This window comes from Erpetoichthys calabaricus, chromosome 9 (genome assembly GCF_900747795.2).
Source record: "Erpetoichthys calabaricus chromosome 9, fErpCal1.3, whole genome shotgun sequence".
NCBI classification, from domain to species: Eukaryota; Metazoa; Chordata; class Cladistia; order Polypteriformes; family Polypteridae; genus Erpetoichthys; species Erpetoichthys calabaricus.
This window is the reverse complement of record NC_041402.2, coordinates 126,333,900-126,358,559: the sequence shown is the minus strand read 5'-3', so window position 1 is coordinate 126,358,559 and position 24,660 is coordinate 126,333,900. Positions and strand designations below refer to the sequence as shown.

At 39.2% G+C, this 24,660-nt stretch overlaps 1 protein-coding gene across 4 annotated transcripts in view; it reads left to right on the top strand.

Moving 5' to 3' along the window:
* Window positions 1-24,660, top strand: part of zgc:173742 (DNA topoisomerase I, mitochondrial) — a 214,277-nt gene that overhangs the window by 163,121 nt on the left and 26,496 nt on the right. For all 4 annotated transcript variants that reach the window (XM_051931458.1, XM_051931456.1, XM_051931457.1 and 1 more), the window contains exons 14-16: window positions 9,944-10,087; window positions 23,168-23,353; window positions 24,114-24,182. In XM_051931458.1, the coding sequence (XP_051787418.1) occupies window positions 9,944-10,087; window positions 23,168-23,353; window positions 24,114-24,182 (399 nt within the window). The remainder of the gene's footprint in view (window positions 1-9,943; window positions 10,088-23,167; window positions 23,354-24,113; window positions 24,183-24,660) is intronic.

Here is a 24,660-nt window from a genome sequence, read left to right as displayed (position 1 = left end):
GGAAGAAACCAGCTGAGGACTTGTAATGCATTGGTTTCTCAAACCACAGGCTCTGATGTACTTATCCTCTTATGTAGTAGTGTATCTGGGATTCCCCCTTCTTTTTCTATCCTGGTTAGTTCCAGTGTGCCTCCTTCTCTCAAAACAGTAACCAACAATTTGGATTAAAGCTTCTTTTTCTTGATAATCTTTCCTGCAGAATAACCTTCATTCTGCAAAAAAAAAAAAAAAATTATACATTGCTACTTAAAGGCTAGCTAAGGGTGTTTGCCATTGGGACTCAAGGAATGGTGTCTGAAAATGGGGCTTTGCAATCATATGTGAATAATATATAAAGCATCAGTCATTTCAAGAAGCACTAGTGATATCTTGACTATCAAAAAACATCACACGGAAAGGTGTTTTATTTACTTGTGCCATGTGCAGCAGGTGGCAGTCAAGGCACCTGGCGAAACAAAAGTTAAATAATTCATCTTGGTTTATTTAAAAAATGTGGAAATCCATAAGCAAAAAATCCATTTTTGGGATTACTAAATAAATCGGTTATTCTGTGCTTAAACTAGTAAACATTTCAGCTAGGAAAGCAGCGAGAGAAACTTGCATTCTAAAAGGGTAATGATAGTTGATCAGATAGAATGTTGGCAGCCATGTTTGTGGTAGAATGTAAAAGAGGAGGAGAAAATTATTATAGGGAACAAAGTAACAGCTTTGTGTTCAGCGACACAGTCACGTATGACAAAAAACAGGAGGGGAAAATATGGCCTAGAAATATTTGAAATTTATTTCAATGTAATGCGAATGAGTCTGAGCATCTGGGCTTGCGAGTATACTGGATAAAAATTAAGGTTTAGGCCTTTAATGACCTCTTGGGCACAGCCATCAGCAGTGTGTCTGTCTGTTGAGAGAAGGAAGATAGATAAATAGATAGATACTTTATTAATCCCAAGGGGAAATTCACATACTCCAGCAGCAGCATACTGATACAAAAAACAATATTAAATTAAAGATTGATAATAATGCAGGCAATAAGTTTGGATAATGTTAACGTTTACCCAAACCCCCCCCAAAGGTAGAATGGAAGAGTCGCATAGTTTGGGGGAGGAACGATCTTCTCAGTCTGTCAGTGGAGCAGGACAGCGACAGAAGCTGCTCTTCTGTCTGGAGATGACACTGTTTAGTGGATGCAGTGGATTCTCCATAATTGATAGGAGCCTGCTTAGCGCCCGTCGCTCTGCCACAGATGTCAAACTGTCCAGCTGCATGCCAACAATAGAGCCTGCCTTCCTCACGAGTTTGTCCAGGCGTGAGGCGTCTTTCTTCTTAATGCTGCCTCCCCAGCACACCACCACGTAGAAGAGGGTGCTCGCCACAACAGTCTGATAGAACATCTGCAGCATCTTATTGCAGATGTTGAAGGACGCCAGCCTTCTAAGGAAGTATAAACGGCTCTGTCCTTTCTTACACAGAGCATCAGTATTGGCAGTCCAGTCTAATTTATCATCCAGCTGCACTCCCAGGTATTTATAGGTCTGCACCATCTGCACACAGTCACCTCTGATGATCACGGGGTCCATGAGGGGTCTGGGCCTCCTAAAATCCACCACACCATATGTGTTGAAGGCGCTAGAGAAGTCTAGAAACATAATTCTTACAGCACCACTGCCTCTGTCCAAGTGTGAGAGGGATCGGTGTAGCATATAGATGATGGCATCCTCCGCTCTCCTGATATGCAAACTGCAGAGGGTCGTGGGCGTGTTGAACCTGTGGCCTCAGGTGGTGAAGCAGCAGCCTCTCCATGGTTTTCGTCACATGTGATGTCAGAGCAACAGGCTGGAAGTCATTCAGCTCACTAGGACGTGATACCTTTGGGACTGGGGTGATGCAAGATGTTTTCCAAAGCCTCGGGACTCTCCCCTGTTCCAGGCACATGTTGAAGATACGCTGTAGAGCAGTGGTCCCCAACCTTTTTGACAGCAAGGACCACTTTATTAGATGCAAATTTTTCCACGGACCGGTCGGGGGGGTTGGTTGGGGGGGGCAGTTTTATACACAATTTACATAACATTTCTATTATTATTAAAGTTATTAAGCAGTTTGCATACGTTTGCAATCTGAGATTTTTCTTCTTTTTTGCATATAACAAAGACATATGCTTTACATTTGCCAATCCAAGAGATTGCACATCACAAACATTAACACTGCAATCTTTTTTTCGTGTCTGCCGTTTCTATAGGAGGGTGACAATGAGTTAAATTCCAATGGATGTTTTTCAAATGTTGACAAGCAATAAGCAAAAGGAATCAATGAAAACCACAGACAACAAAAACAGCAAAAAAAAAAAAAACAATACGAGGAAAGTTCGAAGAAAGATTTTTTTACAGTGTTTCTGTTTGGGGATCGTTGTGCAAACTACAGATCTAACTGCTCTGTGGATGATTCGTTCAAGCATTTCAAGGTCACTTCGTTGTAATGAAAGCATCTGTTGAATGTACTTCGTAGTAACGTGACTTCTATAGACTCATGTCATATGGGGAAACTGTCGGGACCATAAAAATACTTTGTTGTAATACTCTCTCACCTCGGTCTCTCTGCACCGCTGCAAAGCCCCGCCCGCCAAGCGTTCTGAAAAGTCTGAGTGAGTCGCCGTTGCCGGCAGTTCTCTCGCGGCCCGTCTGTCAGATGGCTGTGGACCGGTAGTGGGCCGCGGACCGGGGGTTGGGGACCCTGCTGTAGAGGATCCCCCCAGCTCCGATGCACAGACCTTCAGCAGTCGTGGCGATACTCCATCTGGACCCACTGCTTTGCTGGCACGATGTCTCCTCAGCTCTCTTCTCATCTGTGCTGTTGTAATTGTGGGTGGGGATGTCTCTCCTATGATGGTATCAGCAGAAGGATGTGTGGAGGGTGCAGTTCTCCGAGGTGAGAGTGATAGTGGGTTAGGGTGGTCAAACCTGTTAAAGAAGTTGTTCATTTGGTTTGCTCTCTTCACGTCTCTGTCGATGGTGGCACCCCGCTTCGAGCTGCAGCCAGTGATGATCTTCATCCCATCCCACACTTCCTTCATGCTGTTATTCTGCAACTTCTGCTCCAGCTTTCTCCTGTACTGCTCCTTTGCTGCCCTGAGCTGGACTTGGAGTTCCTTCTGCACGCGCTTGAGCTAATGCTGATCACCGCCTTTAAAAGCCCTTTTCTTCTGGTTCAAAAGGCCTTTGATGTCACTTGTAATCCATGGTTTGTTGTTAGCATAGCAGCGTACAGTTCTTACTGGAACTACAATGTCCATACAGAAGTTGATGTAGTCAGTAGTGCAGTCAACAACCTCCTCAATGTTCTCACTATGTGATCCCTGCAGAATATCCCAGTCTGTAGTTCCAAAGCATTCTCTGAGCCTTCTCTGCATCCGGGGACCACTTCCTGAATGAGCGTGTGGTTGTAAGTAGGACCCTCACTCTTGGTTTGTAGTGAGGCTGAAGCAGAACCAGGTTATGATCTGCTTTCCCAAGCGCAGGCAACGGGGTGGCGCTATATGCGTCTTTAACGTTTGCATACAGTAAATCAATAGTCTTATTTCCCCGGGTGTTACAGTCCACATACTGGGAGAAGGCAGGTAATGTTTTGTCCAACGTCACATGGTTAAAGTCACCAGCGATTAGCACAAGCGCCTCAGGGTGCTGCATTTGTAACTTAGCAACAGCAGAATGGATGGTGTCACTCGCTGTCTCCACGTCCGCCCGAGGAGGGATGTATACAATAACAACAATGACGTGTCCAAACTCTCTGGGCAAGTAATAGGGACGCAAATTTACAGACAACAGTTCGATGTCCCTGCAGCAAGTGGAGACTTTGACATTAACATGTCCAGAGTCACACCACCGTGTGTTAACATAGAGAGCGAGTCCTCCTCCTTTGTGCTTCCCGCAGGTACTTGCATCTCTGTCTGCTCTTACTGTGCTAAACCCGGGTAGCTCCACGTTAGCATCTGGGATGGTGGTAGTTAGCCACGTTTTGCAAAAGCACAACAAACTGCATTCTCCGTAGGTTCTGACATTTTTCACCAGCGCAGCCAGTTTGTCGATCTTATTGAGATTGAGTTCACATTTCCCAGAATCACAGAAGGCACCGAAGTCTTAAAACGCCACTTTCTCACAAGCCGCTTCATTTTTAGCTTAGTGCCGGCTCTGCTGCCACGATACCGCCTTCTTACCTCATCAGGTAAATAGGGATCCACACCGGCACTGGCATTTGTTCTCAGCGCTCGAAGTTGAGTACTTGAATAGACGAGTCTCGGCGTGTAAAAATCCATGCCCACGTTGTAAAAGTAAGTGTGTCCAGGGAACGAATCCACATAAAATAAAGTGATAGGAGTGATCAATAAAAAAGAGAAAAATAAAAGTAGAAAAATAAAGTCGTACAAGGAGCTGCTGAAAAAGGCTGCCACTCACGGCGGCGCCTGAGTCATAATATTGAGAATGTTGACCTCAAGTGGTTTACTTATCTCAGCAGCGACTTTTCTTGTGAAGTAAGTAGACTAATGGGTGAGCGCGGGGGTCATGAAGTTGCTGGAAAGGGGTCTGGGGTGCTTCTGATATTTTTGCAAAAGGATGAAGGTCCAAGTCTTTATAGAGTCCTGGTGCTTCATGATTTACTGTATGGTCGTGAGACAGGGATACTAGCCAGTGACCTGAGACACAGAGACTGGACTTCTTCTTCTTTACTGTGTCTCTTCGGAGAATCCTTGGGTACTGCTGGTTTAACTTTGTGTCGAATGAGCGGTTGCTCACAGAGTCCCAAATGAGGCATATTACCTGCATTGTGGAGGAGCGTCAGTTACGGCACTATGGCCATGTGGTGTAATTCCCCGAGGGTGATCCAGCTTGCAGGATCCTCATTGTTGAGGACCCAAGCAGCTGGACCAGGTCAAAGAGATGCCCACGTAACAACTGGCTGCTGCAGGCAAATGGTCATTTCCGAGGGGTGGGACTGGACCGTGCATCTGCCAAGGGGGTTGCCAGTTGTACCAGTGCATGCTCCCCAACTTGACCTGACTGTAATAAGAATCATACAGCAGGTGCTGCAAATACTTGAGTAGCAGTAGGCTAAAGGCCAAGCCATGGAAAATTTAATATGTGATGCTTAGAGGACGTTGGCAGGTAAAATGTCTACTTGTGGGTATCTTAAATGTATACTTTAATTCTTTATTTAAAAGGGGTAGAACAGTTTCATGCAACAAGTTTAATAATGAGGCCATTTTAATATCAGTCATGTATAGTGCTGGACTTGTCTGAAACTTTCTTCCAAGGAGCCTTTGTCTTACAAGAGATGCTGTGCTTCATCAAGTAAGTTGATGTTGAGTTTACGGAAGAGATCGCTAGTATGAGTTGCAAAGGACAATTTAAAAGAACTTTATCGACAAGTCCTTTAGGAAGGTAGCATATTTTTCCTAAAATGTAGATGGCAGAGACCCCAAAAAGGTAAAGATTAGAAGTGAATGCTGTCTAGAACTATCAACCTTAGAGATACAGATGTCAAGTCTGAAAATTCTGAGCTGGTAAACTGAAGTGAAGAGTCCCAATAGAACACCTGTAAACCACCTCCCGAAAAGAAGGATGCAGGGGCAGCAGAATACTGTATAGGGTTATTGAACACTCGCTGTGTTACTCGGCTGGGCCTGGGAAATTTTGTAAGACAATGGGCCTGAGTCAGTTAATTTGGTGTATCAAAAGTACTAAGTACTTCTTTTGTAGACGATATTTATAGTTTTTGTGTGTGGGGGGGGGGGGTGGGGGGTTATATAATGGGTAATGGGTCATCAGTACGAATAATGTGAAATTTGACTCTATACTATCATTATTTGATGTTTATGATTTTCATTCAAATATTTTTTTAGTCTTTTTTTTCCATCAGTTGTATGTTCAGGCTTGCTTGATTTTTTTTTTTTTATTTTTTTTTTACCATATCCGTAGGCAAAGTGCTAACACTGAATTGTGTTTTACTTTAACTTATTACAAGCAGAAATGATGTTTACTGGGTGCACATTTAGGCAGTCAATGCAGTAAATAGAATGTTTTTACTTTTGGGGTTGTTTTCCCTAGTTCTTTAAGTGGAAGAAAATAACTACTGGTCTGTGTTTTGGAAGTTTGTTAAATGATCCCCTGTAGCCAAATGTGTGTTTTCAGCAACCAAAAATGTTTTGTTACATGTATAGAAACGCGTAAATACCAAAATATCAACATAATTGCAAAAGGAAAAAAAGGTATATCTACTGTCAACTGATGTACTGATGCAGATTTAGTACAAGGCCTTTGTGTTTCATGTTTTGAAACAATCACCATTGCACATAGGCACTGTTTGAACATACAGTATGTTGAAAGGTTTTTATAATAATTTTTTCTGTTGCTTGTGTATGACAGAGTAGAATATCAGTGCCTGACCTATACAATTGAAACTTTCCACCCCCCCCCCCCATTGTGGGCTACCACAGTGCAAGGCTTAGTGACTTCCACATTGTGTTGCTGCATTATGAACATAATTTAGGAGGCAGAAATCTTTCTTGTCCTTCCACTTGATTGCAGTCATTTTTAGCTTTTTGCTACACTGCAACTTGACCTATTCACAAGACCGAAGTCATTGGGCATATCGCATCACTGAAAAGGAAAACTGATGCATAAGGCTTTGATTGCAGTATTATTTCAAGTACTTCAGGTGGGAAATGAACTGTCCATTGTACAGTAGCATTGGTCAAGCAAAGGTTCCACCAGTAACAGCACATATGATGTAGCATTGAGTACACTTGCTGTCCCACTTGGTCCCTCAATTGGTATAAAGTACTGAGTTCCAAATGCTCCCAGAGCTTGCTTTGCACAGCATGTAGTACTTGATACCAAATTGTGCCTGTTTAATGTGATATACTCTATTTACTACAGCCTTCTCTTGTACCCCATGAGACTTTCGTCAGTACTTATGTTATGATCGGGATCATGCATCTTCTGCCTATTTTGGATGATCATCTGATGCGCAACCCAGTTTCTACAGTTTTGGTGCTAGGTGATTGGCTTCCTCATAGTCATTGTTATTACTGAAATGCAGGTATTTTTGTAATCAATGGAAAACATTACTCACTCATAACTTTTCTGGAACTGGATGTCTGCAACAACCGATTTATGGACCAGTACCATCTCTGGATGGGTTTACCCACTATGTCCTACAGTATCAGGAGACTGAAACACCCACATGTCATATGCAGTGACAACAATAATCCTGTAAGCATGTCATTTAACAATTAAACAAGATGAAAATACATGCAGGCTGTGTGGCATTTTATGATATTAGAATTTGACAGTGCTAGAACTTTAGGGCAACCACCAACTAGTACCTCTGCACATGTGTGTATTTGTGTGTGTGTTCTTTGCTTTCTCTTCATCAAGCATATGCTCTGGTAGAACAAATAGGCTGTCAGTCATCTTTATGCATACATTTTTTTTGAGCCTATCTATGTATATTCATGCTTGCGTGTGTCTGCGTGCGTACGTGAGTATTTAAATAAATTATGTATCACAAACTACTCATCTAAAATTTTTGCAAATCAATAGGTATGGTCCTTTGGATGAATAGAGCAGACTGAAAACATCCTAGTTAAAATATTTCTACAGTGGTTATCATTGGACATAGGTTAGACTGTTTTGGAGGCCATGGAGATGAGTATTGGACCAAAAACAATAGACCCTGGAGTGTCTAACAAGACAAATATGATGCAACTTGGTTGGAGAAGATAGGTCAGTTTTTTTCAGAGGTTATCATTGAACATAGGTCTCTACTTTTAGGGCATATGTCTTAGGAACCGCTTGTTCTAAGTTTTGTGCCTTTGCTAGGATGTAGTCATCCAGGAGGTCTGCACAATACAAAAAACACATTTTTCTGACAACAATTATAATTAAAAGGTGTGAGAATCCACAGAGGATCACATACAGACACTATGCTGAAATCAACTTTTCTTGAAGTTTTGAATATCTCAGAATATGACTTCACTCAATAGCAAATTTTTAACCCCATCACCAAACCTCCATTTGAATGAAAGTAACACAAAAAGGTTAACTCTGATATTACTTGCATATAGGCACTAAGCCAAAGTATTAGAAGTATTGAGTAAAATCAGTAAAGTGGATATTTACAAAGCTTCACACTGATACGTTATAGCAATTACAGACACCTGACTAAATCCTTGAGGTAGGAATAGGTTGAATATAAAAGGATGCATGCTACTAGGTTAAACGACAGGCAAAATCAAAAATTTGAGTTGTCCATTTATATAAAAGAAGATTTCAAGAATGAGATGGCTTCTAATAGGAAGTGAGCCACATTTCAAAGTGTAAAGGTTCAGTTGAATAGAAAGTAGCAAGAATAGTACCCTAAAATTGGGATTAGGTTATAGTCCCACTAGTGCGGAAAATAGTGTCACTATCTGACTTTTTAATAATGTCTTTAAAAAGCAAATTTACAGGAAGATGATAGCAGTGGGAGACTCCATTACCTAAATATTAAGAGGAATTAGACTTATGGGGTTGCGTAATATGAGGAGAGATGGAAAGAACTTTTTTTTTTTTCCCTCAGTTAAAGCAAATGGAAGTTGAGATATGAAGCATTGCAAATTATTAAAGAATTAGTACAGTAGATTTCACCTGTTATTTTCAAATTAGTTCAACAAGAACATAGTGGCACATATCGAAGTAGATTAATTGTGAATTTGGCACAAATGTTAGGTTTTTCTTCAGTCAAAAAACCATAGATATGTGGAATAAATTACCAAATCAGATATTGGTGTCACGCATGTGCATCAGAATGTCAGCCTTCAGGTTCCTCCTAAGTATGTAATTCCACAGCGGACCGAGAAGAGGCACCACTATTTTGTTTCTTTGCCTCCATAGCACCAAGTAACCAACCCAGTGAAGGAAATTGACTCTTTCCAGGATCGTAAAAACCCAGCCACCCAGAAGGAGGCCTCGGGTTTTGAATAGAAGCATAAAGAGACTAAGCTCCTTCATACCCCAACCAAAGTGATCCAAGATTAAAATTTTCTGTTGTTTAAAATGGCATTTGGCGACTTTTGTTTGTTATTGCACCACTGTGTGATATATTTTGTTGAACTTTAGAAGTAAATAGGGTTGGCAAGGTTGGCTCCCCAACATTTATCTTATCTTTCAACACGTCATTCCCTCGAATGACCAAAATAGTAATGCTTTGGGAAACTTCAAAACTCAACTGGATGATTTATTGCAAAAGGTAAGTAAATAGAAATTGACAAGCCTTTCAGCTTTAAAATTGAACTTCACTGTTCATACATCGTATGAGATTGGGCAATTATTTTTTTTAACCTAAAAAGTATGTGTGTGTGTGTGTGTGTGTGTGTGTGTGTGTGTGTGTGTGTGTGAGAGAATAAATGCAAAATAAATCAATGAGTTTATGTGTAAAAATGGCAGATATTCAACATGTATATATACACAGACGTTAATAGCACAGGCCACAATGACTTTTTGGTTAATTTTATTGCTTACCACAGTATGTTGACAGAAAAGGCAGGTCTGATCATTTGCTGCTCATTTTAAACAAACTAAGCTCTTTTGGGATTTTTTTTAATTGCAGCAAAATTCATTAGAATTTCAGTGATGATTGTATTGAACTCATTACAAGCAGTTTAAAATTTCCATTAAACATTAGACTATATGATTTTTATCTCTCAGTGACTGTTCAGTTGTACAGCAGTTAAATATGAAGTGCAATTTAAAAAAAAAAATACTGGCTGACAAAGAGAAGTTTGTGAGGGCCAGAAGCTTGTTATGTATGTTGTCTTGGTTTTTCAGAGGTTTTGTTACTCTTGGCATGAAAGGGGTACTGATATGCTGTTTTATGGGGTTAAATAAAATGTTGCTCATCTCTGTCTGACCAATAGGGGCAAAAGGACTGGGAAAAATATGAAGTGGCTAGGAAGCTGAAAAGTTGTGTGGATGAAATCCGAGCCAACTACCGACATGACTGGAAATCTAAGTTAATGAGTATACGTCAGAGAGCTGTTGCACTGTACTTCATTGATAAGGTGAGTCAACCAAACAAATTGTAGCATTGTTTTTTGTTTCAGTAATAATAGTCAAAATACTTTATATTAGAAAATGCTTTCACATCCACATTTGAACCCAAAGTTGAGATTAAATTAATCCTTTCTTGGCATTTAAAGGAGTGTATATATGGTTCTACATATAAAAAATTTAAATATATATAAATTGGCATATATGGTGACTTGGAATTAATGGTCTCCAAAAATGTTTTTATGTGTGTGCTTACTTTAGTACATCTACACAATAAACTTGATTGAGATGTATTGATTATTCATGGAAAACTGATTCAACACTAATATGATTGTATCAACATCTTTTTTTCTCCTCTTATTCTACATATGATCATTCTTAGTCCACTAATACCTGATGAAAGACACTTAAGCCTTTTGTTTGGATGCTTTGAGCATAGGAAAGGTGCTATATAAATAAAAGTACATGGAGATTCACTTGAGAGGCCCCAAATATAAGCAATCTAAACAAAACAATGTACAATGTATTCCTCGGAATATGGAGCTTCGAACAAGCTGGGATGCCCCTGCATTGCAGCAATGAGGTAGGCGCCGGACAGCCGTTGCAATGTTTAACCTCCGTTTTCAACTTCTGGGTGCATACCACCTGTACCCCTTCACTCACTCAATTTCTCATCAGGATAGTGGTGTACATTATTGAGCAGAGTGTCTTCATGGTGCAAACCTATTGGGTCACCAATTTGTTTAAGCTATGTCAGAATCAACTGGATGATTGTGAGTTAATGGAAGGTTACTTCCAGCAAGATGGAGCAATGTGTCACACATCAGCAAGGAGCATGGCAGAAATTGAGTACTTCTTCGGCAACAGGGTAATTTCAGAGGGGCTTTGGCCACCACGGTTGCCGGATCTGACACCACCAGACCTTCCTTTGGGGTATGCTCAAAGGAAAAGTCTAACACTTTGGAAGATTTGAAGGAAAACAACATGAAATTGCTGCTGTCCCCAAACCCCCCGAGACGCTTGCCGATACGTTCAGGAACATGGAGCGCTACGTCAAAATATTTCTGGCAAAAAATGGAAACCACTTCCAGCATCACATGTAATGCAATCGATTACACATACGTCAATGTATATAGCATATTTTTTTGGTTCAGATTGCTTCATTCTAGTGGGAGTTACAGCAGAATATTTGGGGCCTCTTTCAAGTGAATCTCCCGGTATTATTTTTGTTTGATGTTTGTTACTCTAAATTCATGCCAGTCAAAAGTAACATTCCACGATTTTATTAACAAGTTATGCTCATCCATCCATCCATTTTCCAACCCGCTGAATCCGAACACAGGGTCACGGGGGTCTGCTGGAGCCAATCCCAGCCAACACAGGGCACAAGGCAGGGAACCAATCCTGGGCAGGGTGCCAACCCACCACAGAAGTTATGCTCATATAAAATCAAAAGTTGCCTGTGATTATACATCTGTTTGACATTAAACTAATTGTGTATTAAGTATCTGATATAAGTTGATTTCATTGGCTTATTTCCAGTGAGAGCCCCCTACTGTGAGGATTGTTTATGGTTTCTGCTGAGTGTATTAAATCAAACTGTTGCTTTTCAGTTCGTATAAATTTGATATATACAGATATAAAGTCATACAACATCCATGTGAACACTGTTCACAACTAACTAATACGGTATTCTTTTGCTCATGAAAATTTTTTAGAGGGCTATAAAGTTATGACTAATACTAAACCTGTATGAGAGAAGCTGAACAATATCTTTTGTCTGTTCCTTGGACTTGTGCATAGTCAGCATCTGTCTTTCTGTTCTCTGTGTTTGTGTTTATCACACAAGAATGATCAACAGTCTTATGAATTTTCTTTGTATATAAAAAAAAATTATAGGCTATGTTTCTAAAGTGCAAATGTGTTAGTGTGTGCAAGAGTGGGTCCTTTAATTAACTGGCAACCTGTTCAGGGCAAGAGAGATTATGTGAGTTTGTGAATATTCTGTTATTTTGAATTTATTACAGGATTGTGTTAAAAAGTTTGTGTTAAAAAGTGAGTAATTTGAATTTTCTTGAATATTTTCTTTTGTGGGGTGGCACATTGATAGACAATACAGCATCCTGAATCATTCCCAGTTACTGTCTGTGTCAAGTATTGTAGATTTCCTTTTGCAGGTTTGTGTGTGTTAAGTTGATTGGTAACTGCAGAATGTCTTCAATATGGGGGTGTGTATAAATCACCATCTGCTTTTTTTTTCTTTTTTCTTTTTTAACAATGGCAGAAATGACTGTGGCAAAGGGTGAAAATGCCCTCAAAATTAAACTTAATTCCACCCTCTTGCTGTCAGTCTCACCCGACCCTTTAAATTAGACTTGATTCCTGCTGCAGTCATGCTTTGAAAAGTTATCCCAGTATGTTTCATCCTATTTTGAATATTCATTTCCTGTCCAAAGCATTTGAATGTATCAACAGCACCCAGATATCAGCCATTTGATTAAATCTTTCTGCTCAGGATTCCAACCTTGCCATAACACAGACGTAATTGTTTTCAGTATTATGAAGTTTGCCTCTGCACTCCAGTGTCAGTCAGCAGTGATGTCCAATAGTAGAACTGTAACATACAAGTCTTGGATATGCTTCTAACACTAAAACAGAGAGCCCAGATGAGAATGCAGAACATTTCTTTATTTGCATTGAGATATGCACAAATGTCTCCGTCCATGAAGTAAGCAAGTAATTAAATAATTCATCTACTTTTATACTTTTCTCACTGGGAAAAATTTTGAACACATTTTTTGTTGACTTCAATTTTTAAGCTTATATACACTAAAATAGGTATGCTGATTCTGAAAGTGCAGTTAGTTTTCTTATATCATGTCAGGTTTTTTCTCTACCGCTTATATTAGTGTGATTACTGTGGCATGGATTTGTATAGGCTATTCATTTACACGCAAGACAGTGTGGTCAGAGGTTGTGCGCTGCTCTATGTAGTGAATAAGCAAAATCTATTTTTCTACTTACACACGTATTTCCTTTCTTTCAGATCATGTCTTGCTCTGCTGTTTCTCGTCATAAGTGCCTAAACAACCCTGATTCATTTTGTTATATCTGTGGCAGTTTCACCATTCCCAGTCAAAGGGCAAACATCAGCACATTTGTAGAGCAGACCTATTTGGCATATTTCAAAGTTAAACTTGGTAATCAAGATAAGTCTTGGGCCCCTCATAAGGTGTGCAAACAGTGTGTTGAGGGTTTACGGATGTGGACAAAGGGAACACGTGATAAGATGCCATTTGGTATACCTATGGTTTGGCGAGAGCCAGAAGATCATTTCAGTGACTGTTACTTTTGTATACTTCAGGATATAACAAGAAAAATAAATGTAACGTAGAGTATCCTAGTCTACCATCGGCTATACGCCCAGTGGCTCATTCAGTGAAATCCCAGTGCCAGTTTTCGTTACACTACCCTCTCTTGAAGAACTTGATTATGGTGATGAACTAGGTGACAACAATGATGAAGAGTTTGAAATTGAAAAGAACTCCATTCGTAAGGGATTTGATCAGCATGAGTTGAGTGATTTGGCACTATTGAAGAAGGCTTCAGAACTCCTAGCATCAAGACTGCGTGAGAAAAACTTACTTGAAAAAGGAACAAATGTATCATACTTTCGAACCAGAGAAACTGCATTTCTGCAGTACTTTAGAACTGGCAGTGGCTTTGTGTATTGCCATAACATAGATGGTTTAATGGAGAGGGCCATTCTTAGCAGTTTGTGGGCCCTACGCGGTTCAGAAATGTTCAGGCCCTGGATGTGCAGGCCCCGGATTGGGGGGGGATTGGGAGATGGTCTGATGGGGCGGAGCCCCCCCTGAGCTCAGGAAGGTGTTCTAATAAAACGTCCGGAAAAGGCCTTAGATGACCAGTAGGCCTACATGTACGCTTGTGTGTATGCAGAGTGATAAAATATTGATTTTGTTCTGGATCTGGTAAAGGTCGGTAATATAGGGATATTTCATGATTTTATGAGGATCTCTCTGAATGAATCCAAAACGAATCTCTAAAATTAACGTTTGCTATAGTGCATTTGGCAAAGTTACGACGGCGTGACAATATTATTAGGGATTTAGGTGAAGATTGCAATTTGGATAATAAATTACCATTGTTAATGAGACTAAGAGATGCACTGAACTGAATTTCCTGGGACTGGCACAGACAGCTGCAGTGCCAGGGGCATGACAGGGGCCCCAGGCCCACAGCCCAACAACAAACAAACAAAAAAAAAATTGTAAGTCGGGGCCCTACGCGGATGCGTAGTTCGCGTATGCCTAAGAACGTCCCTGAATGGAGGAATTGGGAATTCCAATCTATAACTCAACTGAATGGCAACTATTCATCAATAGCTCAAAGCGGAGCTTAAAGTGTGTCCTCCTTCACAATGGCAATATATTTGGGTCAGTCCCATTTGGCCATTCAGTTTCTCTTTGTGAAGAATATGCAGACATAGAGAGTCACTGAGTTGTTGCAATATCACCAACACAATTGGGTCATCTGTGTTAACCCTAAAATGGTATGCTTCCTTCTTGGTCAGCAATGTGGATACACCAAGTATCCCTGTTATCTGTGCATGTGGGACAGCAGAGCTCGTGAGAGGCATTGGGTGGGAAAGGAATTGGCCTCCAAGATCTTCCCTAAAACCAAGTGATCCAAGCATTCTACATGAGCCACTTGTTGATGGAAAGAATATTATATTCCCGCCTCTGCACATGAAACTGGGTCTGATGAAGCAGTTCGTTAAAGCTTTGCCAACTGAAGGAGACTGCTTCAAGTACCTCATTTTGGCATTTCCTAGCCTGTCATTTGAAAAAATAAAGGCCGGTGTGTTTGATGGTCCGCAGATTTGGCAGCGCATCAAAGATGAACATTTCATCAGGACAATGTCAGAAGTCGAAAAGAATATCAATGTCAGCTTTATTTATATAGCACATTTAAAACAACATAGGAATACTGTGGCCAAAGTGCTTTACAATAATAGAATTAAAGAAAAACATACAATTAACATGAATAACATAAATAGAAATAAAATAAATGAAGATAAATGAAATAAATAATAAATAGAAGTAATGTTACATAATCACAATGAGGAAACCATCAGTGTTACTGAAGGTCACGGAATGCAAGTGAATAGAAATGAGTCTTTAATCTTGTTTTAAACCATTCAAATGTAGATGACTCCTTTATGTAATGAGGTAAAGAGTTCCACAGGCGAGGAGCAGCAGCTGCAAAAGCCCTGTCCCCCTTAGTTTTACACTTGGTACGAGGGACAACAAGAGACAACTAACCAGAAGATCTAAGCACTCTGGATGGCTGGTGTAAAACACACAATTCGGATAAATAGACAGGAGCAAGCCCATGTAAAGATTTGAAAACTAGCAACAAGATTTTAAAATCAATTCGAAAACTGACAGGCAGCCAGTGTAAAGAAGCTAATATTAGAGAGACAGTCATACTTTCTTGCCCCAACCAGAAAGCGAGCGGCAGCATTCTGGACCAACTGTAACCTGTGTATCAGGGATTTGCTAATCCCAGAATACAGCGAGTTGCAGTAATCAAGGCGAGAAAAGATAAAAGCATGAGTAGCTTTCTCAAGATCCCTAGAAGATAAAAAAAAGGCTTGATCTTACCTAATAGACGAAGCTGGAAAAAGCAACTTTTGACTACAGAATTAACTTGTTTCTCAAAAGAGAGGTTACTGTCAAAGATAACACCTAAATTGTGGAATTGAGGTTTGCAAAAGACAGAGAAAGAGCCGAGAAATCCAAGATCAATTTGGGCTTTAGCTGATGGACCCACTAGCACCTCCATTTTATTTTGATTCAGATCAAGAAAATTATTAGCCATCCAGGATCTTAGTTCGGAAAGACAGTTGTGCAGTTGATTTATTGCAGAGTTGCTGACGGGAATATAAACCTATGTATCATCAGCGTAGCAGTGAAAAGAAATGTTAAATTTCCTAAAAATAGTTCCAATAAGGTGAAGGTATGTAGAGAACAAAATAGGACCCAAAATGGATACCCGAGGAACACCACATTTAAGAGGAGCAGTAGATGAAAAAGAGGAATTTAAAGTCACTGAAAAGTGTCTACCAGTTAGATATGACCTGAACCAGTTAAGAGCAGCTCCTTTAAGCCCAACAAGATGTTCAAGCCGCAACAGCAATATCTCATGGTCAATAGTGTCAAAGGCAGCAGTCAAGTCCAGGAGGACAAGGACTGCAGCGCCACCTGAGTCAGTAATAATAGAGATGTCATTGAATACTTTAAGGAGGGCCGTCTCAACACCATGATAACACCTAAAGCCAGATTGGTAGATCTCAAATAAATTATTGGAGTTAAGGTGATCAACCAATTGATTGTAAATAATTATTTCTAATATTTTAGCCAGAAATGGCAATTGGGAAATCGGGCGAAAATTGGCTAAAACTCCAGGATCTAATTCTGCCTTTTTTAGACCGGGACACACTGCAGCATGAAAATTAAGAAAAATTTTAAAAATGAGGGCATAACCCCCGCACTAATAGAATCATTGATAATGGCTAGTAAAGATGGGCCCAAAACATCAAAGGCTTCTACTAAGAGGTGTGGTGGTACAATTTGATCAAGAGGATTGGGGGCTGGTTTAAGGGTGTCAATAGTTCTTTTTAGCTGTGAAAGTGAGACAGGATCAAATGATTCGAATACAATACCATGATTAACAGAAGGAAGTTCATAGTCAGTTGGAACAATACCACAGCGAATTTTAGCGATTTTACTGACAAAGAATGAAAGAAATTGCTCACATGAAAGAACCGTGCTATTTAATCCCATCACTGAATGAGGGTGAATGGCCGCATTAATTGAATTAAATAAGACCGTAGGATTCTTAGAATGATGGGAAACTAAATCAGCGAAGAAATCATATTTAGCTTTCTTAACTGCAAACTGGAAGTTGAATAGAGAAGTCCTAAAAATCTGTTTAGAAACAATCAGACCATCTTTTTTCCAACGCCGTTCCACCGTTCGACAGGCGTGGCGCAGCGATCGCGCAGTTTCATTTAGCCAGGGAGCAGGTCTTCCCTAATTACAGCGTATCTTGAGCGGAGCAATTGAGTCTAATACCGTTTTACAAGAAGAATTAAATTCTAAGACAGAATCATTGATACAATCATATTGGACATGCACATCAAGACTAGAGAATATGGTTTTAAAATCGGATATAATAGAAGAATTTGAAAAGCGAGAGCAGCGTGAAGCACAATTAGTAGTAGGAACATCTACGGTAATATTCAAATCCATCATTATAGAAAAGTGATCAGTAAAAGAAACATTGCATAAATCAATATCATTAACTGAAATATCACATGTAAGAACCAGATCAAGGGTGTGACCGAGAGAGTGACTTGGCATAATAATATGCTGGATAAAATCAAATGATTCCAATAGTGATAAAAAATCATTAACCAAAGGTTTCGATTGACAACAAATGTGAATGTTAAAATCACCAACAATAAATACTTTGTCATGGGAGAGGTATGATATCAGCCAGGAGATCAGAGAATTCAGAAATTAATACATCATTAATTACAGGAGGTTTATAAACCACAGCAAACAACAAAGAAGGGGGAGCTGCACACTTTGAAAAGTTGCATTTCTAAACTACTAAACGGACCCTTTGTAAGGCTCCGACACAAGAACATACTTTTATTAAAATTAATCTGAATAAAAGTATACTCTTTCCAGTGAATTCACAAGCATATAATATTAGATTGGACACCCTACCTTTTACCATAGCAGATCAGTTTAAATACCATGGGGAAAATATCACAAGTAAATATAAAGCTCTTTATCAACAAAATTTTGCTGTCTGTATGGAAAAAATTAAGCAAGACTTGCATAGATGGTCAACCCTTCATCTCACTCTAGCCAGAAGAATTAACATTGTTAAGATGAATATCCTTCCTAAACTTCTTTTTTTATTTTAAAACATTCCAATATATATCAATAAATCATTTTTTAAACAGTTAGATTCAACAATAACCTCATTCATTTGGAACTCAAAACACCCACGTATCCGAAGAGCGACCCTACAAAAACCTCAGGTAGAAGGTGGCATGGCTTTACCTAATTTTCAGTTCTATTACTGGGCAGCAAATACAAGCCATAAAAACCTGGACACAAATATATGAACATACACAGGCTTGGTCCGCAATAGAAGTAAAATCCTGTAGTACTTCTTTATACTCCCTGCTCTGCTCTCCAATAAATGCAAGTTATCGCAAATATACTAATAACCCAATTGTGCTTTACTCACTCAGAATATGTAACCAACTTAGAAAGCATTTTAAGATGGAAAATCTTTTATCTGTGGCACCTCTGCAAGAGAACCACCTCTTTCAACCCTCGCAAACATATCCAGTTTTTAATACCTGGAAAAGTTTTGGGATTAAAATGCTCAGAGACCTTTATATACACAACATATTTGCATCTTTTGAACAATTACGTTCAAAATTCAACCTCCCAGCTACACATTTCTTTCATTATCTTCAAATTAGAAATTTTGTTAAACAGAAATTGCCTGATTTCCCCCACCTCGCACCCTCCACAATGCTGGAAAAAATACTGCTCAATTTCGAGGAATTGAACACCATTTCCACATTATATGAAATCCTATTAGAATCCCTACCTTTCAAAGATCCAAGAAGGCATTGGGAAGAAGATCTCTTAATCAATATATCAGAAAAGGAGTGGAAGGTAGCAAAGCAGAGAATTCACTCGAGCTCCATATGCGCAAAGCATAGAATTATTCAACTAAAAATTATATATCGAGCCCATCTGTCTCGCTTAAAACTGTCCAATATGTTTCCAGAGCAAGATCCAACCTGCGAACGCTGCAACCAAGCTCCTGCCTCACTGGGTCACATGTTCTGGGCCTGCACCAAACTAACATCATTTTGGACCAACATTTTTAAGTGCCTTTCAGACAGCCTTGGTATCACAGTTCCTCCTAACCCATTAACAGCTGTGTTCGGTGTTCTTCCAGACGAACTTGAAGTGGAAAAGGACAAGCAAACGGTGATTGCATTCACTACACTTTTGGCACGCAGACTTATTCTGTTAAATTGGAAGAATCCTAACTCTCCTCTGATAAGTCAGTGGGAAACCGATGTTTTATATTATTTGAAAGTGGAAAAAATCAAATTCTCAGTTAGAGGATCTGTACAAATTTTTTTCAAAACCTGGCAGGATCTAATCAATATTATTTTAGAATAAGAGAAATAACTATTACCGCATTTAATTCCCTTCTCCATCTCTTATTTACCTATACATTTATTTCTCCCTTTCTTCTATTTATTGTTGCTTTATTAAAAAGCCCTAGGCAATTCTCCTTTGGCTTAGCTCTCCTTCTCAGGGGTGGGGTTTGATTTGTCTTTAATTTTGTTTGGTTATAAATTGATCTATTTGTATGGAATGATTACAATAAAAATTAATAAATAAAATATAAAAAAAAAAAACCATACTTTTAAAAACAGTGGCAATGCCCCCACCACAAGTCAGACGAGGAGAATTTAAAAATGAATAACCTGATGGTACCAAGTCAGTAAAACATGAAGAATCATCATTTACAATCCAGGTCTCAGTGATGAAAAAGAAATCCAGATTATCTGAGATAATAAAGTCTTGGAGAATAAAAGTTTTATTAGACACTGATCTCACATTCAAGAGAGCAGCCTTGATAGAAGTGGAAGAGTTTGTTGCGGGATGAGCACGGGTGAGCGTGCGAAGATTAGCAGAGTTCACTCCCTGAGAGCACACCAAGGAAAAGTGATGCCACCTTGAAATGGAGAAATTAAATCCGGTGTCCAGCGCCGATGAACCAGGGATGGAGTCCTGTGCAGGAGAGGATGGGTCGTAGGCAACTCGCAGACATCGGGAAACCAAGCTCTGGGACTTGAGTTGGCATGATTTAACAGCAATGCCAGCTCTTTTTCCACATCGGCGGCGGGTGCGTTTGCGTCTCTGAGAGGCATTCAGCTCACTGATACAGGTGGACACCGGCGTCCAGGTAAAGAAGTCAGCAGATGAATAAAACAAAGGTGGAGGATTACATAATATCCCAACAGGAGATGAAAACTGAGAGGAAAGCAAGCAAGAAAATATGTTAAGTAAAGAATCACGATCGTAGGACCAGTGGTCTTTGAGATTAAACTAATGCAAAAAAACAAAGATAAAACATAGATTAGCGAGACGAGCAGACGGCCAGTCACACCAGTCGGCATCATCACCAAAGAATGCTTGGTTATCATTCAAAGCCATTGTGAAGGACTTTCTTGGAAATACACGAGCAAATAATTACACAGAAATCGTCCAGAAACTCTTGGAGAGCTACAAAATGCTTGGTTGCAATATGAGCATCAAGGTGCATTTTCTGCATAGCCATCTTTCTAACTTCCCGGAATACCTTGGTGCAGTCAGTGATGAGCAAGGTGAATGATTCTACCAAGATTTGAAGGTCATGGAAGGACGGTATCTGGGTAGATGGGATGTACATATGATGGCTGACTATTGTTGGAGCATCCGGCGGGATTGTCCTAACACTCAACACTCCAGGAAAAGCTATAAGCGTGAATTTTTACCTTAACCGCTTACCGGATTAATTTTCAAATGTTTTACTGTTAAAAAAAAAAAAAATGTCAGAGTAACAATAAATCCTTTGTATGAACAACAAGAAATTTAAATAAACAGTACATTCAAGTTATTATTTCATTATTTTTTCATTGTATGTAAAACTTCTGTTTTTTGACAAAAATGGAGGATACCATGTATCGTAAAAACTGGATGTGACCGCAAAAAACTGGGGTCATTTCTGGATTCACCACCCAAAAATTAGTAAAAAAAAAAAAACAAGTGTAACATCTAACTCAACAAAAAATGTATTCCCCAGTGAATCATTACCTCATCTAATACATCATGTCATCTGACTCTTAAAGTTCTGCATACTATGCATATTGTTGTTCATCCAATCAACTAGTGCCACTAGTATTTTCTGACTTCTTTCGATTCTCCCATTTCTATGAACACCACCACATTGAAAGGGGTGTTCTGCGGACTCTTCTATTGATCTGAGTGCCACTTCATAGGAGGAATATTCGTTATTTATTTACCTCATTCTAACCTTGGAAAATCAAGTTGCTGGTTTCTCTAATAAGCTATGTTTAATTAAGCCTCAAGTTACCTTCAGTCCTTGCCCTTCTGTTTTAATAATACATTCTTACAACTTCATTTAAGTGTATGCTTGTAATAAGTTGTTAAAGATTACATATATTAACTAAAAATTCCATACCTCACAGTAACGAGTCCAGGGTTCGCGTCCTGTGTCCTCTTGCATGTTCTCCTGATGTCTGTGTGGATTTTCTCTGGGTGCTCCAGTTTCCTCCTACTGTCCAAAGACAGGCAGGATAGGTGTCTTGGTGTATGTGTGTGCGTGTGTTGTTGTAACAAGCGTTTGCAGTATGTCACTATGATCCATAAAGTTTATTTCATTGTATGTGAGTTTACTCATAGGACCAGAATCCAGGCATATTTAGGTAAGCTAGCTGACAGAAAAGACGTGTGAGACAAGCTGGCTGATTTTGGGGGGATTCCTGGTATAAACAACTGGAAGACGGCATGACAGGATAGTTGCCCTATTTTCCCATGGGGCAGAGATTTGTATTGATTAAAGCAGGCCTGAATCATTGTCTTAATTTCAAAGCCGTGCAATTCACCTGAGAGAGAGACTGCTAGAGAGATGGACAGAAAACATGTGAAGGACACACAAACAGGCCATTTTAAAAGTGCTGATGTCTGCTTGACCAATATGATTAAAGCCATTGTCTGTCATAAATGATGAGACCAGGTCTAGGTGGTTTTTGGGTACAGAGAGCCTGTCTGGTACCTGACAATATCTGACAACAATTCTATGAACATGTAAATATATGAGTGGTTATAAAGACGAGGATCCAACACAGTCAGAAGCGTCTCTTTGCTGTTGAATATTCTATTGGATGGGGTATATGGTTGTCAGTTTTTTCCCCACTTAAAGAACTGGCTATGACGACTTTACTGTCCCTTGGCTTCTCTCTGGAATATGTATGTATTAATGGATTATACATTGTATTATGGGAATTATCATTTAAAGCAAGTTAAATACATACTGTATATCTCTCTTTGCACCATATTTCTCTTGTCTGATTATTTTTCTGCAATGGTAACAAAAGGGTTAGGTATTGGCTCTAGTCTGCTCTGCATCAAGAAAGGACACATCCCAGGGGAGAGAAAGCACCCCCTGCTGGATATACTGGTGGCTTGTTCAGGGTTTGTTCCTGCCCTGTGCTCTATGACAGCTGTGTTAGGATCCAGTCCCCCATCCAGAGACCCTGGTCTGGATTAAGCAGGTTAGAAAATGACATGAAATATCTCACTTATCACATTTTGTTTGTAACCAAACAATTGGTCAAGTACTAGGTAAAGTGGTGGTTACTTTCACTTTAGCTTTTTAAAAAAAGGCCAGAACATTAAATGTAAGGATTTCAAAAGTGACATGCTGAAATTGAGTTGTAGATTGTATGCAGAAATATTGATGCTTGATAATGAGAGAAGTGATAAACAATGTCTTACTGTAAGATGGACACAATCCGGTCATATGCAGATGATATACAGACCTATTGGAAGATCACTCCGTACCGCATGCCTTCTACAGACAAGCGGCATCTCAATGGAGCATATTCATGAATGTCTGCTAGATTCCTACATGTAAATATTAACAATTTGCTTTTAAGAATTCCAACTCAATTCAGGAACTTTAACTCCTTGCTGAATTTCTTCATGTAGCCTATCATCACCAGCCTGTCATAGTCAGCAGAACCTTTAGGCTTTGAATGCCACACCTTGCTGCATTAAAAAAAATTTTAAGTAGATACTCCTTAAAAATTAGAACATTTTTCTCAATTTCAGTTTTTTGTTTATGAGCTAGGTAGGCTCTAATGAAATGATTTCATATTTTTGCTTCAGTTGGCTTTGAGAGCTGGAACAGAGAAAGAAGAAGGTGAGACTGCAGACACAGTTGGCTGTTGCTCTCTGAGGGTGGAGCATATAAAACTGCACCCTGAGCTTGATGGGAAATGCAATGTAGTTGAATTTGACTTTCTTGGTAAAGATTCCATTCGCTACTACAATAAGGTGCCTGTGAAGAAAACGGTAAGACATTTTATTATGACGTGATTGTTCGACTATTTCCAGCACCGAACGTGGGGTGACTGAAATGTCCTAATGAGAAGTGTCTTTCACTGTAATTACAAAGTGCACTAGACAAAATAAAAAAATTTAAAATTAATAAAATTAAAATAAAACACATGCATGGCAAAAGAAACCCATTGGTATGCAAGTGCTCAAAATCAAACATAATTGAGTTGGTTATCAGTTTAAGAAAATCAAAGCAACAGAATGCATTCACAATTCTTTAAATGTATGTTGGTGCGTTTCACTGTGCCCAGGCTAGTCTAAAGTAAAACAAAATTAACCAATTTCATAGCATGACAGTGGCATTCTTAATGTTAGTCATGGTTTTCTTCACTTATGAGCAAAACAAGGGGAATTTCTTCTTTTTATTATTATTATTAACAAACCCCAAAATGAGAAAATGCAAATGAGGCAAGTGGTTTTGGATATATGAGTGGTGCACATACTGTACAGTAGGAGCCTAATCATGTAGGCACTCATTTCTTTTCTTACTGTACCTATGGTCTTTATCTACAACAAGTATCTACAATCCTAGTTATGTATTGTAACACATTTTATTACAAAGTAGTTCAGAATTATCAAGCTCATATTTTCATTTCCATTATATGTTTTCAGATACTAAGTGTAAACAATTGTTTTGAGGAAAGTATCACAGAATTTGTGCATTAAAAAATAAAAATGTGTTGCTAGTCTTGCTCATTATGATTGTCTTTCTCAGGTTTTCAAAAATCTGAAACTTTTCATGGAGAACAAGGATGGAGAAGATGATTTATTTGACAAATTAAATGTATGTATATTTAAATGAATAAACCTTTACTATTTCAGCTCTTTGAAATTCCTGAATTGCATTCTGGTTATATTCTGTATAAACTGCAAATCTTAAATAACATGGTCTCCAACCATTATCTTATCTATAACATCTGTCTCTGTCCTCGTTTTAATTTTTTTTTATTCCAGTGTCACAGAGCTGAAAACAAAGTATGGTTGTTAAGAACACGCGTCCACATTCCAGGCCAACTTAAAATCATGAATTCTCCTTACCTAGTATTAGGATGTGGCAGAAGAATTTTAGTGCCTGTGGTTGGGGTGGGGATAATGGGAAGACCATATAAATATCAATCTGCTTGGAACAGTTCTAAATTGTAGGAATTCAAAGTTGTAACAAATCAAGGCAATTACTGGATTGCTTATCAAACAAATGCTTTGATTGCTATCTTTGGTTGCTCAGCACTACTTGTGATGTCAGCATAGGTGTAGAATGTTCA